This window comes from Bidens hawaiensis, unplaced genomic scaffold (genome assembly GCF_021521415.1).
Source record: "Bidens hawaiensis isolate Kalapana, Puna unplaced genomic scaffold, B.hawaiensis_p1.1 tig00055209_1, whole genome shotgun sequence".
Lineage (NCBI taxonomy): Eukaryota > Viridiplantae > Streptophyta > Magnoliopsida > Asterales > Asteraceae > Bidens > Bidens hawaiensis.
Genome location: NW_027506327.1, coordinates 51,598 through 67,307, shown reverse-complemented (window position 1 = coordinate 67,307; position 15,710 = coordinate 51,598). Strand labels below are relative to the sequence as shown.

The 15,710-nt window shown below is 34.4% G+C and overlaps 2 protein-coding genes across 3 annotated transcripts; one reads left to right on the top strand and one right to left on the bottom strand.

Moving 5' to 3' along the window:
• Positions 1 to 3,324: 3,324 nt before the first annotated feature.
• On the top strand, positions 3,325 to 8,895 carry LOC143617532 (ABC transporter B family member 19-like). 2 transcript variants are annotated; one of them, XM_077090058.1, is made up of 10 exons: positions 3,325 to 3,586; positions 3,665 to 3,719; positions 4,671 to 4,846; positions 5,107 to 5,307; positions 5,444 to 5,703; positions 5,798 to 6,111; positions 6,183 to 6,409; positions 6,476 to 6,819; positions 6,883 to 7,325; positions 7,404 to 8,895. In XM_077090058.1, exons 1-10 carry the CDS (start codon positions 3,338 to 3,340, stop codon positions 8,867 to 8,869), a joined length of 3,735 nt encoding a protein of 1,244 aa, XP_076946173.1. In that variant the 5' UTR covers positions 3,325 to 3,337; the 3' UTR covers positions 8,870 to 8,895. The 2 variants fall into 2 exon arrangements, with proteins under 2 accessions (XP_076946173.1, XP_076946172.1); XM_077090057.1 differs by having other exon boundaries at positions 6,476 to 7,325.
• Positions 8,896 to 9,120: 225 nt separating this feature from the next.
• Positions 9,121 to 15,468, bottom strand: LOC143617533 (GPCR-type G protein 1-like). Its single transcript, XM_077090059.1, has 13 exons — positions 15,167 to 15,468; positions 14,478 to 14,578; positions 14,281 to 14,388; positions 14,073 to 14,193; positions 12,659 to 12,788; positions 12,440 to 12,518; positions 12,051 to 12,139; positions 11,627 to 11,719; positions 11,487 to 11,513; positions 11,261 to 11,347; positions 11,092 to 11,163; positions 10,264 to 10,394; positions 9,121 to 9,476 (listed from the first exon to the last, which is right to left on the bottom strand). Exons 1-13 carry the CDS (start codon positions 15,379 to 15,381, stop codon positions 9,323 to 9,325), a joined length of 1,407 nt encoding a protein of 468 aa, XP_076946174.1. The 5' UTR covers positions 15,382 to 15,468; the 3' UTR covers positions 9,121 to 9,322.
• Between the last annotated feature and the right edge of the window lie 242 nt (positions 15,469 to 15,710).

Below are 15,710 nucleotides of genomic sequence, written 5' to 3'. Positions count from 1 at the left end.
CATAACTTCTTACTTATTTCTAAATACACACTCGTTTCACTAATCGAGTAATAATCAGCTCTTTAAACTTCTCATAAAATGGGTAGTGATCTTCGTTACATACCATTCCTTACGAAAGTAGAATTTTGTTTGTACACTTCAACATTTTTGTAATATATGATTCATGTTTATTTTGCATGAGTGGATATGTATGATAATATAATTAGTTTACCAGCCACTTTTTTTTTCAAATTATCTTAAGGGTGTGATAAGTTTGATATAACCACCAAAGGAATACGAAGCGTGCTTATGATGATTAATGTGCAAGAGGTTATCCCTGGTTAAATACCTTAGATGGAAGACGATGTGAAAGATTGACATAATCCAGCAGGTCAATACACGTTTTAGATCATACATCGATTGTGGACGGCGAACAAGTTCGCTATGAATGGTCAGACAGTGTGAGAAGGCAAATAAAGAGTGTGTGTGTGTTGTTGTTGTTGGTGGGGGGGGGGGGGGCTTGAATAGTAAAGCATCTTTTCTTAACCCTTGACTACTCCCATTAGCAAACTAGTGGGAGTTTGAAACACTATTTAAAAAAAAAAGAAAAAATGCCTCAAGATTGGGCAAACCACTCGCCAAACCAAGCTAGTTTACCCATCCACTTGCAGGCCACATGTCACCATATTATTGGTTGCTATTTTAATTTATTTTTCATTTTCTTTTCATGCTAATTAATTATAACACTAAAATTGGTTTTCTTTAATAACTTTTAATTAATAAGTTTTTAAAAAAATTCAAAAATACAGTCTTGTTTAGTTTTTTTTGTGAACACACTGGTATAAATTTTATTAAAAAACATTAGATTGCAAAAAAAAAATATTTTTATAATAAAATAAATATTAATCATTACTGATTTATATTATCCGACACTTTATATTTAATGCTAAGATTGTAATTTTGTTATCTCCTTTATTAAGTGTGTTTGGCGAATATAAAAAAAATTTTAATTTTTTTTATATTATATATATATATTGTTTATTTTAAAGAAAGTAATTATTTTTATATTTCTAAACGCGTTTAATAAAAAACAACAATTATTAATAAAAACAATTATAAATTGTATTTATTTAATAAAAAGTAATAAAGTTTGGTTTGCTAATGAGCGTGGAAAGTTTGGTTTGGTTGGATTGGGTATGTGGAAAAAAGATAAATTAGTTTTATAATAATATATTGGTTTGGGTTAGCTTGGTTTTTTCTTCCATTCCTCTTTGTTTGGATATTGCCATGTTTGTATAATTCAACTTTGTTTGACCATTAGACTTTTAAATAGTGTATTATGTCCAATACACTTAACCATGATGATCATGTAGATGTAGAAGACTTGTCTTCATTAAGTGTTGAGATTGTACTTGAAAAACATCCAAATAGAGTATGGTCCGTCGTCTTCGGTCTGACCTTACCATTGAATGTGGATGTTAGACTTAGAATATTTTGTCTATTTTGGACAGAGATTTCGTGATCGATCGCCAGTCCTGTCATTGATTAAGTGTATAAAAATATTCTCTCTCTGACACAACCTTCTTAGTTCTTACATTCCCCGCATTGCATTTATACATCCACATTTTTAAACTTTTCAATGCGCCATTCTTAATTAAGGTTTCTCGTATTTGGCTTCATATTCTGAATATTGGGTCTGGAAGACGCCAAAACACCTCCGCCCCTGGCGTTATATGGGCTTTATGAGCCATGGCATTTTTGTAATATCGCTAAATTATTTAAGAATTGACTAGCAAATGAACATGGTCGTTGCAATTCAGAGTGACAATCGGGAAACAATTGAATGTTATTTTATCTTATTTTAATTTTTCTATAAATTAAACATACCATATACATATGTTGCGGTTTATTTATTTATTTATTTTTATATTTTTGTTACTGTTATATTTTGTGCAATTAATGTTGAGTTTCCGTTTCAATGGTGCAATCAATATTCATTGTTTGAACATGCAAAATTTGAACGCTCAGTTTTTCGAATGGTCCATTTTTTGAGTTTCACATATTTAAAACATCATACTTCACCCCAACACACATATATTTCACTCTTTACTTTAAAATTTAATATCATCAAAAATATTTCTATGGGAGCAACCAAACAACCCAAATAACTGACCCCTCGACAAAGTGGTCAAGACCAACCCCATCCAAACACGCAAACTATGCCAACCACGCCGGCTCAAGTGAAGTCTTATGAGCAAAATGAGATGACAAATGCCAATCTTTTTGGCATGATAGCTAGTTGTCTAATTTGGCAATGCCCTTTTTTAGTTATCAACAAAACGTAAATGAGAAACCACAAGCTCGTTTATAAAGAAAAATTTTCACTAAAGCTGGCCCCAGCCCCACTTCATCACAATAAAAAAATTATATATTTATTTTACTTATTTTGTAATTTCTAAAATCTATAATTTATTTTTATATTTCACAAAGTGTAAGATGGTTTAATATTATGTTTTAAAGAGGTTCAATATTATATTTCAAATAAATTATATACGCCAATGAATTACCAAGGGAACACTGCTCGGTAAAACTTAAAGGAATATGTAGGTACATGGTCTCTCTAGTAAATACGTCGCTCATGAGTCCCTCGTATTATGTCAGAAAGACATCTATGGACGATGCTCCAAAAGTTGTTGGTGATCATTCGACAATATCGATAACCATCTTATCCATGGTCATATTTCCTATGGCTATTTATCGACGGATTTCCGTCGGTAATTAATCACCTTTATCGACATACTCCCGACAAATCGTCCCATCAATAACTAAAGGCACAAACTTTTTCTGTATCGACAAATTAATTACATTTAAATTCGTTTGGCAAATTCCATGAGACAAAGTCACAAAGGTACATTAAAATACATTAAAGTTTATATATTTGCCGGAAGCATGACTTAGTACTCAAAAGGTTTAAAGAATCCAAAACCGAATGAATTTAACATGAACCTTAAAACCAAGAAAAAAGCATATGAATCTGTTACTCACTAAGCATATATGGCACATTATCCATGTCACAAAGAATATCCTTAAATAGGACGGCATACTAACTAACAGGACATCAACATCCAGACAATATCAACTTGTCATAATCGAAACACAAGCATATAAAACAACAGTTTATCCGTCACGTTCTACTTATATTACGAAGCTACACGAATATGCACTCGAGATTCTCTTATACGTCTTTATTTTATGCAAATATCCAATATAAATATAAACCACATATGTAAATAACTAAATCTATAAAACGTACCATATGTTTAACAGATAACAGTCTAGCTAGCTAGTTGCATGCAAAATGAAGAGAGTTGGCTCACAAGAGCTAATAGATGATGAAAAGGCGGTTTTAAACGATGAACCATTGTCATTCTTTAAACTTTTAAGCTATGCAGATGCGCTAGATTACACGCTAATGGCGTTTGCATCTTTGGGTTCTGTTATCCATGGGCTTGCGCAGCCACTTGGTTATCTGTTGTTAGGGAAAGCTATAAACGCGTTTGGTAACAACATAAATGATGATGTTGCTATGGTTAAAGCCCTCAAGAAGGTAACGAGAACGACTTGTTGTGTACTTTGTGGGACTTATAATCTTGTTTAACAATTGTGTAATGGTTTTGGTTTTCAGGTTATACCATTTGTATGGTACATGGCTTTTGCTACATTCCCAGCTGGAGTTATAGGTCAAACTTATAATTTAGAAGCTTGTAGCTTTCACTTATGATGATAGCTAGCTTATGAATTATAAATGTTTTTTAGGGTGTTTTAGGCAAAATATTACAAAAGTTGGTTGCTAATTATATATGCAAGTTGTGTGTTTAAAATGGAGAAAATTTTCACATATCCAAACTAGCCAATCATGAGTCAATAAATAAGCATCAGGAGCATTCACATTTCATTATTTATCTCTATCTATATAATTTAATAAAAATACACATTTTCTCTAAAATTTGTTTATTTTTAAAAAACCTCCCACATCTCATTCTACTATCTCTATCTTTGTTATATTCACATATACTTATTTTATTATTTTTCTTTTTTTCATACGCCCACAATAATTTTTAGATATCTGATTTTTATCCTTAAGAAGTTTAACTTCTCAAAATCATAACTCTATTTTAGAGAATGGGATGCGAGGGTAAATTAGATGATTTTGTTGGACTTTTCTATATAATTTAGAGATGGGAATGTGAATGCTCTAAGACGGTTAGTCGGCACAAAAAAACATTGAAAAGTACAATGGGGTCCAATAAAAAATATACATGTGAAAAGCGTAGGTTAAATTTAGCTGGCAACTAGAATTCTGGCCCCGCTTTTTGTCTTGGATTTACCCCCCTCCCCCCTCTTTTTATTGTCCGGCTAAATTTATTCCATTCTTTACACATGCAATATTTTTATTGGTTTTGTTATGGACCCCATTGTACTTTTCAAGGTAGTTTGTGCTTGCTAAATTCTAGCCCTCTAGTCAGTCGTATTTATTTGTCGAATCATGACTGGCTAATTTGAACATGCCTATTCTTTTAAGGCTAAAAGTCAATTTTTTTTTTGGAATTTTGTCGGTCAAAACGTCTATTTTCGTGATTTTCCATTTGAAAAAGCATAGTGGTTTCGAATGTTTGGTTTGGGATGTGCAGAAGTTGGAGGGTGGATGTATGCAAGTGAGAGACAAGTTACAAGGTTAAGATTAGCATATCTGCAAGCACTTCTTAAACAAGAGATAGGTGCTTTTGATTCAGAACTGACAAACGGGAAAATCATCACCGGCATTAGTAGTCACATGAGTATAATACAAGACGCTATTGGCGAGAAGGTAATCTTCAATACTTACACTTAGATGTGACAGCATGCGCAGGTCGGATTTGGTCAAAACGGGCTATTTAATATTTTTTGGCCTTTTATAAATAGTTAGATCCGTCAAATATTGTCAATTATATAAAACCATATAACTTTAATAATAAAAATAACAATAATAAAATTTCTCGAATATAAAATAATTAAATATTAAAGCTTTCTTTTTGGGTAGCCCTTGTTAAGCTTTTTTTTATTTAGTTTGCATGTTTTTGTACACAGTTGGGCCATTTTCTGTCGTGCTTCGCAACCTTTTTTACCGGAGTGATAATAGCTTTTATATCATGTTGGGAAGTATCATTGCTTACCATATTGGTTGTTCCTATGATTCTTATAATTGGAGCCACTTATACAAAGAAAATGAACTCCATTTCAGCCACAAAAGCAACATACCTTGCAGAAACCACAGTAATGGTGGAACAGGTAAATTGTTATCCTTCTTGGCTTCTTTAATCTTATTTATAAATTATTATTATTGTTATCATCATCATCATAATATACACTTTAGTCTGTGGATTGTTTGTAGAGTGTTTAGTAAGTTGAGTTTGATTCTTTGCAGACGATTTCTCAGATTAGAACAGTGTTCGCGTTTGTTGGAGAACACTCTGCAATAAAATATTTTTCAGAGTGCATGCAGAGACAGTTAATTATAAGCAAAGGAGAAGCATTGATTAAAGGAGTTGGAACCGGAATATTTCAAACGGTAACGTTTTGTTCGTGGGCTCTGATTGTGTGGATTGGAGCCATTGTTGTTGTAGCCCACAGAGCTAAAGGCGGTGATGTTATAGCAGCAGTCATGAGCATACTCTTTGGAGCCATGTTAGTTATACTCCTCTTTTATCCGTTAAAACAAATATAAGATGAACCGACAACGGTCAAAATGTTATATTCATTGAATTTTTATTATTATCAGATCAATCACATATGCAGCACCGGATATGCAAATATTTAACCAAGCAAAAGCAGCAGGAAAAGAAGTGTTTGAGGTGATTAACAGGAAATCTGCTATAAGCTATGATGCAAAAGGGAAGACACTTGAAAAGATTAATGGGAATATTGAAATTCGCGACGTGTATTTTGCGTACCCGTCACGCCAAGAAAAAACAATTCTTCAAGGATTTTCGTTATATATTCCAGCAGGAAAAGTTGTGGCTTTAGTGGGTAGTAGCGGCTGCGGGAAAAGCACCATCATTTCTCTAGTCCCACGATTTTACGATCCTGAAAAAGGTAAAATCTACTAAATATGTTACTTTTAATAATCACATTATGTTATAAAAATGGATCTAATACACTGTCAGGTAAGGTGCTAATCGACGACCATAACGTGAAGTATCTCGATATAAAGTTTTTAAGGACAAACATAGGAGCAGTTTCGCAGGAGCCTGCACTCTTTTCTGGCACCATTAAGGATAACTTGAAAGTAGGCGGAAACAAAGATGCGGATGACGAACAAATAGAAAGAGCATCCGTTATGGCAAACGCACACACTTTCATATCGCAATTCCCAAATCAGTACCTAACAGATGTAAGTGTATTTAATATAGAGGTCTATATATGCTTAGATGCTGACATGGAATTTTGTAATAATAAGGTAGGACAAAGGGGTGTACAGTTATCAGGAGGACAAAAGCAGAGAATAGCCATTGCACGGGCCATATTAAAAGACCCTCCGATATTGTTACTTGATGAGGCAACAAGTGCTCTTGATTCGGAATCTGAAAGACTGGTTCAAGATGCACTTGAGAGTGCAATGAAAGGAAGAACGGTTATTTTGATTGCACACAGGATGTCGACAATTGTTAATGCAGACATGATTGTTGTTGTGCAAAATGGACGAGTTACTGAGACGGGTACTCACAGTAATTTGCTAAGAACCAGCGAGTTTTACAGCAATTTGTTTAGCATGCAGGATATCAATACAGACGGTGAATCAAGGTTAGTAATAGTTATTAGAATCAGAACGCACTTATTTATTGATAACGATTTTTCTGTTAACAGTTCATCAAATGCTATTAAAGAAACCGAAAGACCAGATCCGAATAAAGAAACGGAAAGAACAGATCAACAGGTTTCAGATTCACTTAGAGAAACAAGCAAACTCATTAAAGACGCTCTTACGAAAGATGAAGAGGACGGAAGTGTGAAAAACGATATATTTTTCAGAATCTGGTTCGGTTTGAATAGGCAAGAGTTTATAAAGATTGGTGTCGGCTCTTTTGCTGCTGCATTTTCTGGCATTTCAAAACCGGTTTTTGGATTCTTTATTATAACAATAGGAGCTGCATATTTTAAAAGTGGAGCTAAAGAGAAAGTCGGATGGTATTCGTTGCTATTTTGTGCAATCGGTTTGCTTTCACTCTTCAGTCACACCGTGCAACATTATCTTTACGGAGTTATTGGAGAGAAAGCCATGACAAATCTTCGACAAGCTTTATATTCAGGTAGATTATTTTTGAATAATTATATTCTCTAATACATTTAATGAATAAAAGTTGTGATTTTTACTTTACATGTTGCAGCTGTATTAAGCAATGAAGTAGCATGGTTTGACAAGCCCGAAAACAGTGTAGGATCACTCACGTCACGAATCATAAACGAAACATCGACAGTGAAGACGATAATATCTGACCGTATGGCGGTGATTGTGCAATGTGTTTCCTCAATATTAATAGCAACCATTGTTAGCATCCGAGTCAACTGGCGGATGGGTCTGGTAGCCTGGGCAGTGATGCCATGTCACTTCATAGGCGGTCTAATTCAAGCCAAGTCCGCCAAAGGGTTTTCAGGCGACACAGCTGCAGCACATTCAGACGTTGTTGCACTTACTTCAGAATCAGCAACCAACATCAGAACCGTTGCTTCGTTCTGCCACGAACAACGAATACTCGAAAGAGCTGAACGCTGTTTAGATCCGCCGCTAAGAAAGAGTCGAAAACAGAGTTTGTGGTACGGTCTCATTCAAGGCGTGTCCCTTTGTTTATGGAACATTGCTCATGCGGTTGCGTTGTGGTATTCAACGGTTTTAGTTGAGAAAAAGCAAGCGAGTTTCGAGGACGGAATTCGATCGTACCAAATATTCTCGCTTACCGTACCTTCGATCACCGAGCTGTGGACTTTGATCCCAACGGTGATCTCAGCAGTCAATGTATTAACTCCAGTGTTTCAAACACTGGACCGGAGAACAGAAATCGAACCGGATGAACCCGAGGACCCACCTTCTAAAAAGATCATAGGGGAAATCGAGTTTCAAAATATACACTTTAGCTATCCGTTGCGCCCGGAGGTGAAGATACTAGATGGTTTTAGCTTGCATATCGATCCGGGGACAAAGCTGGCTCTAGTCGGGCCAAGTGGAGCTGGCAAGTCGTCGGTTTTAGCTCTTATATTAAGATTCTACCTTCCTTCATCTGGAATGATATCGATCGATGGGAGAGACATAACACAATATAATTTGCGGAATTTAAGGAAGCAGATCGGATTAGTGCAACAAGAGCCGTTGTTGTTTAGTTGCTCGATCAGGGAGAATATCTGTTACGGGAAAGAATCGGCTTCTGAAAGTGAGATCATCGAGGTTTCGAAAGAAGCCAACATTCACGAATTTGTGAGTAATTTGCCGGACGGGTATGACACGGTGGTGGGCGAAAAGGGGTGTCAGCTTTCTGGGGGACAAAAGCAGAGGATTGCTATTGCTCGGAGTTTGTTAAAGAGGCCGGCGATCATGCTTCTTGATGAGGCAACGAGTGCCCTTGATGCGGAGTCGGAGAGAGCTGTGGTGAGTGCAATGGAATCAATCAACCGGAATGGAATTGCTGGGTTACAAACGACACAGATTACGGTTGCACACAGGCTTTCGACGGTTGTACACTCTGACACCATTGTTGTTATGGAGAAAGGTAAAGTGGTGGAAATGGGTACTCATTCAGATCTGGTGGCAGTTTCAGAAGGAGTTTACTCAAGATTTTACAGGATTCAAAGCATGAGGTAGACGTCAAAAGTACTTTTCGAGTTTTCGGTCTTGTGTTTTCTGCAGAATATGGCTTTGGTCAATCCAGTCAACAAGTTGTTCTGTCAATTTGGTAGTTACTAATTTGGTGTTGTAATTCTGTTATGGACTTATGAGTAGATTTATTTGTAATAATAATATGTAATAAGAGAAAGGAAAATATACTGCTAGCACTGTGGCTGCTACATTATGGTCACATGCATACCCTGTGTTTCTTGTGAAGACCACTTAAATGAATCACAATCATTTCTCAACATGGTCTTATAGTTATATTTAATCATGATATAATTATCTCAACGAGTAACATTGACTCTTGACAGAGTAAGGCTAAACCATAAAACCGTATCTACATTTTGTAAACTTCTTTTTAAGATGGCGTAAAAACAACACTACTGTAATATTAAGTACAAATCAAAGCTTACAAATGAAGTTTGATCAATCAATCGGGTGTTTTTCAGCCCGCCTAGATGTGTAATGTGCAGATAGCAAAAGCAAAGACAAGAAAGCGCTAGCCACAAAAATTGCATCAAACCATCGATGATAGAAATCGAATTGAATGTCTCCACCTAATACGTCTGTAATAATTACTCTGCAAAAAGTACAAAACAAAAGATCACTATTGCTGGTCATCTATATTATGTATATATCTACTTTGTCGATTTAGCCTAAAATCTATTTGTTTGACCTGTTGGAAGGTCAAACAAATAGATTTTAAAAATTAGCTTTAAAAAAAGGTGATACCTCCACACTCACTTTATCAAAATAAGATTTAGGGTTAATAATGTTTTTTTTGCAATGATTTACATTTAACTTCTGCTGACATCATGGTTTTCTCTGTTCAACACTTTTTTTGCTATGTCATAAATGGACAAATGGTTGAAACAGAAAACTGGTAAAAGTTTAAGAATTAAAACATCATTAACCCTCTTAGTTAATCCACTATTAAAATCTTAAAATATAGTTAAAAAAGACGCATGTCAAACCTACTAATTCACTTTCTTAAAAAATAAAATATTATTATTTTTAACAATATAGGTTTATAAACTTGTTTAAACCAGTTTAATTTATTATATTTTTAAAAGCAGACAAAAAATTGTGTTTTTTTTTCCTTTAGTCATCAATGGGTCAAACAAATAAAATAGTAAACTTAGCTAAAAATAAAAAGGGCTAAAAAACATCCCAAGTGTTCTCAAACGCCTAAAACCTCCCAATTAATTTTATTAGCAAAACCGGATTATTATTTTAGCAATAGAGTTTTATAGCCTTAATTAATCCATTAACTAGTTAAAAAAAGAAAACAAAACCAACAAGATTAAATTTGTATTAAAAAGTTTACCATTAGATTAACATCCATATAAAGCAAGGAAATAATATACCTGTATTCGTTTGCTAAGCTTTTTCTGATGAGAAGAATAGAAGATAAAAAATACATCCCCATGATCTCAGATAAAAACAGAACAACATTGCTAGAGGACCCACTTCCAACTCTAGAAACCGCAAAGAAGAACTGCATATACATACAAAAATCAAACAATTTGTTACAACGCCTTCTGTTATTTAGGGTTGCCAAATGCAACTTACTTTCACCTTTTGTCAATGGATCAATGGATGTAAAAAAGATACAACGAAAAAAGCAGGCCGAAAATCATCCGTCTTTCATTTATTGCATAAAAGCTCATGGATCTTTTTTTTCTTTAAGTTATATTGAAATAATACAAGTTTTGCAATCATTTATGAAACCCTAATAAATCTTCCAATAAGTAAAAAAAGTCGACAATATGTTTCCGGTCAACCCAGCCCATATAACACTTACTCGCTTTCATCCGTTACCCAACGCACCCATTTGATAAAGTCAACTTGAATTCTCTTGCAAATCAAGCAGTAACTTAACCGCTTTCCTACAAATGGGTGGATGCAGCTATGTTTTACCCCTAACGGGTCAAATGTTGGCTAAAAACGAAAGAGCCTAAACTCGAACGTTGCATGAAGTGTACATTTTTTTATGCTATAAAGCATAAAAGATAAAACCTCCTAGATAATTTTATCCAAGAAATTAGCTTTACTGCAAAAAAGTTACAGAAAAAAGTATAAAGTCTGGACAAAACATGTTTCTGGCCAACCCAACACATAAAAATTACCCATTTTGACAAGTCCATTTTTCCAACTCTTTATAATTGAAAGGCAGATTGAGAAACTAGGATTACCTTCATCAGATTATTCAAGAACCCACGAACAGATATCACAACCAGCATTCCAATGAATAAAAGAGATATATACTGTCCAATATGGTTATTGATCATTAGTTAACACTTATTTTACTAGAAAACAAAAGTAAGGTTTAATCATTTAATAGAAAAAAGCAGTAAAAAGAACCTGGGACAACAACGCTGCATCGATGCCTATATCAAAAAACTGCAATGATATGCTGATCGTCCTAGTCACAGGATCAACTGAACCAGCCTGTTATATTAACAGAATACTACATTAAAAAATACATGAAGACCAACAAGTCTCATAGCACAAGAGGAAAAATTGAGCTCTGGTAGTAGAACATAATATTAAGTAAAATTAAATGAAGTTATAGGATCAATGTGCGCACCTCCTTGAAGACAACACTCTGCAAAGACTGCAAAATACAATTGAAACAATCAGATCACGTAAATATTATAAATCTAAATTTCAAAATAATAACACATAAACGTTCTAGAATATGCAGTTAATACTTAATAATTGACATACCTTTATCATTTTATACACACAATATACTGAGCATGCGTAGCCAAGTAGGTTCTGCAAATGGCCCTTCCACGTTCTAGAATATGCAGCTGCTTCCTGATAAATAAAACTTAGGATTAATTCGTTTAAATAATTTAAAAAATGATTGGGTTGATTTGTGATATAATTATGTCAAACAAGCCATGCCAAAAAAATCCACTGAAGCAGATTAAACATCTACCAAAGTGTACTTTTAATTAAATAAAACCCCCTGATCAAATCATTCAAAACATAGATTATTAATGTAATAATACAGTTTTGGAATCACATTAACATGCTACGTATCTATAAAAAAGTTTATAATGGTAACTGTGGTCAAGGGTTGCTGACTGTGGTCAAAGCTGAGGGTAAACATGTCATCTACTGTTTTTTTCATCACAAAATATACCTTAGCTTGCCGAAGCTCATAGATTTCCAAGAAAAGCTGTTTTGAGAGCTCCTCTAAAGCTTGAACCTCGGATTCCAAGCCTCTAATATCTTCAAAAGAAACAAGAATAAAAAACTGGAGTGAAACATAATACATAAACAATAACTTAAGAGCTTACAAGCAGAAAAAACTGAAATTGCCAAGAAGCAAAAAAGTTATATGAGTTAACATATTACAAGCAAATTTTCCATATTACAAATTTACATGAACAAAATCTGTGTAAAGACCTTATGCATCACATGGATTATGATGTTTCTTTTGGGCTGATTCACAATATATTCACCTTAATGCTATATATTTATACTTTTCTTATAAAGGGTTGTATAATTGAAAATGGATTTCACTCTAACCTTGTTCCTTCTGGTCATCTTGCACAGAACGCACAACTGTTCCAACAATCCGCTTGAAAAAGGACCCCGCCTTAAAGTTCTGCAAAAAAAAGAAGAAACAAGTGACGTTCAAACAACTTAAACTTGGTACCTCAAAAGACAAATATATAAAAATTATAATAGAAAAGTTTGTGTCCAACATAATAGCTTTAACTAATTTGTTTTAAAAGACAGCCAAACCTTTTCTTGTCCTTGAACTCGTTCAATTTCCATTTGGCTAAGAATGATTTTCTTTTTCTTTCCAATACATGTCTCAATTGACTGCATTAGCTGTCTTTCCAATGCCTTGATTTCAATTTCTTCGATTTCTCTACAACAATAAAGTATATAAGAATATCAGATGAGCAGTAATTAATGATACAAACAGACAAGGAAGAGAAAAACATTTGCATAACTTTCCTACATATGATGTGATTAAGATACAGACTACAATTTTAGACCCCGCATGAATCAATTTAGTTTTCTTTTGTTATAGGACTTAACGCTAAGGGTCAAGAAACCTAGCCATATTTCTTAGATGCAACCATCTTACTGAAAGATAATAAGATGTCTACTCGTGCAAAAAACAATACTACGATCTAGCTACATACCAAGAAAATTAAAAACAAAACAATGGTACACAGGCTGCTTATGCAGGTGCTGTCTAGAAAAAAAATAAAGAGCAAGGCTGTTATGAAGCAAGCGCTAAAGGATACGTGCCAGTACACTGTGGATCAATTAACTCAAAATAAATTACAATGGAGAGACATCTCTATATATACACGAAAAAAATCCCAGAAAACCCTATTTTGAGCCAACGAGCCATATAATAATAAACCCTAATAATAAAATGCTAAAAACTATAATTAACACTCCTCAAGTTGAAGCATTGATGTTAATCATGTCCACCTTGTTACAAACAAAATTTAGAAACATTGTCACCACTCCTCCTAAAGTAGAGCATGATTTATAAATTATAAATTTTGCATCTTGAACCGAACTAGAACATCATTCACCTTGTTGTTTTAAATTACTATTGCAATATCACTGAACTTCCATACTTGGGTTTATCACCCAAGTTCTACCTAGAGCCTTATCTCTGATACCATGTAAACTGGATTGAATTAACTGAAAGTGAATTAAAACAGAAGGAACCCTCAATCAATACAGAACATAAACAGCAGATAAACCAATTTACAGGCTATATACTAATAAACGTTAATAAAACCAGTAACTATAATTCACAGTGTAATATGCATGAAAGAACTTAACAAGCAACTTCTGCGCCTTTTGTGCTCAACAAGAAATAATATCAAGTATTTACCAAAACGATAGCATGACACTAATTGCGAATAGAAATGTGTGTTTGAGTACTTAAAACACTGGCTACAAGAATACGTAAAGTAACGCATATCAAAACTAACATCTTAGACAGAATTTAGAACTGTGATAACGTTTAAATTCAAACAAGCATAAGTATAGTATTTGTCTGTGTGTTTGCATAAATTTATAAATGAGACCCTGGATTCTTTCAAATTCATGGGCCTGTGGGTTTTTGGGCACAAACATTACCTAACACTTTTTCCTTGATCTAATATTTCAATTAATATCTTACCTAATGAAGAGAGATAAATAACTGTAAGGCAAATTGACAGCTCCAAAACCAGATAAAACAGCCATAACTGTTACACCGATTACTCCAATTCTACTCACAAGCTGTGGAATGGTGAAAAACCCTGCATTATAATCAGAACATCAACATGTCAATCGGTAACATACGAAAAACAAAAAAAAATTAAAATGCAAGTGAAATAGATTCAAACCTTTATCTGGTGAAGGCATGGGAAAATGTATTCCCATACGCCAAAAAGCATATAGAAATGCAAGCAAGAATATAACAGCTCCAGTTGCAGCTCGTTGCTTGCTAACACCTTTCATACATAATCAAATTTTAATCAATACAATACATAATAAATGTTACTTAAAAATACGAGACATATAATAAGTGCACGCTGCATACCACTTTTGCAGAGCATCAAGTAACAATGATAATAAGGCAACATGAACACCAGTAACGTTATCAAGCATGTTAAATCCACCTTCCAGTTCATCCATCTCGCCCTATATAAGTAATACAACGATATTACAATTGTTATAAATGTAATTAGGCACTATGCAGTCAATCTCGGTGGTATCTCGGTTATCGTTCCTCATGTGAAATATCGGTCAATATATCGGTGCCGATAATATCAGCGATAATGACCGATATTTCACCACCGATATCAGTGTTTTAAGTCTTAATTTTCAACTTTTAGTGTCTAATGTTGGTGTTTTGAGTCTTAATCAGTTCCTACTTGCTACAATTGTTAGTGTGTTTGGCAGTTTAATTGTTAGTGTGTTTGGCAATTTCAAAAGGATAATTTGTTAATAGTAGGAGAGTATACTGAATTCTTAGTGTTAAAGTGCTATATATAGATAAATTCTGCACGATATAAAAATTACCGATCTCTCACTGCGATAACCTCGATCCTCAACCGATATCTTTCCACATTAACTGCTTAGATTAGGCATTAAACACCCATACTTACAGAGGCATAACAGAAAATAGCCCTAAACAAAGACACATTGATAATTTGACTTATATAACCTTCAAACCCTAACCCTAAGAGTAATAATAATATGTAGGGTTTAATAAAGAAGATAACATACTCTTTGGATAGAATAGGAATGATCTCGAACAGGACAAGCTGAAAGAGGTTGCAGGAGAAAGCAAAAACAACACTGAAGATGATCTGAACGAGTACGCGTTTTTCTTCATACTCTTTGTACAGTCGCCGGTTCAGAAACCAGAGACCGGCCCAGCCAAGCAGTAGCAGAGAGCCAAACACCACCACTCCTTCGTAAATCGCCAATCCCCAACCCATCCAGATCTAATTAATTGATTGATTTCGCTAGGTTATCGGAATAATAATCGTTACAGCCGATCGATCATGCCGGTGGCTAATTGCTCAACTGAGTTAGAGTTACCGTGTAACCTCCATTTACTTCTCACTTTTCAGGCAGATGCTACTCTACTCCTGGCTTACGTGGTGTTTTGTGATTCGTGCCGATAATAAAATATAAAGTGTGTAAAAAAATCAAACAGACTTTAGAGAGTCCCGATGCCCCACTCTAGCTTGTCTTAACCGGGCTCACGATGGCTTCAGGTTTGGCTTGGGCGTTCACTCAGGAAATCATACAGCCGACTGTCACT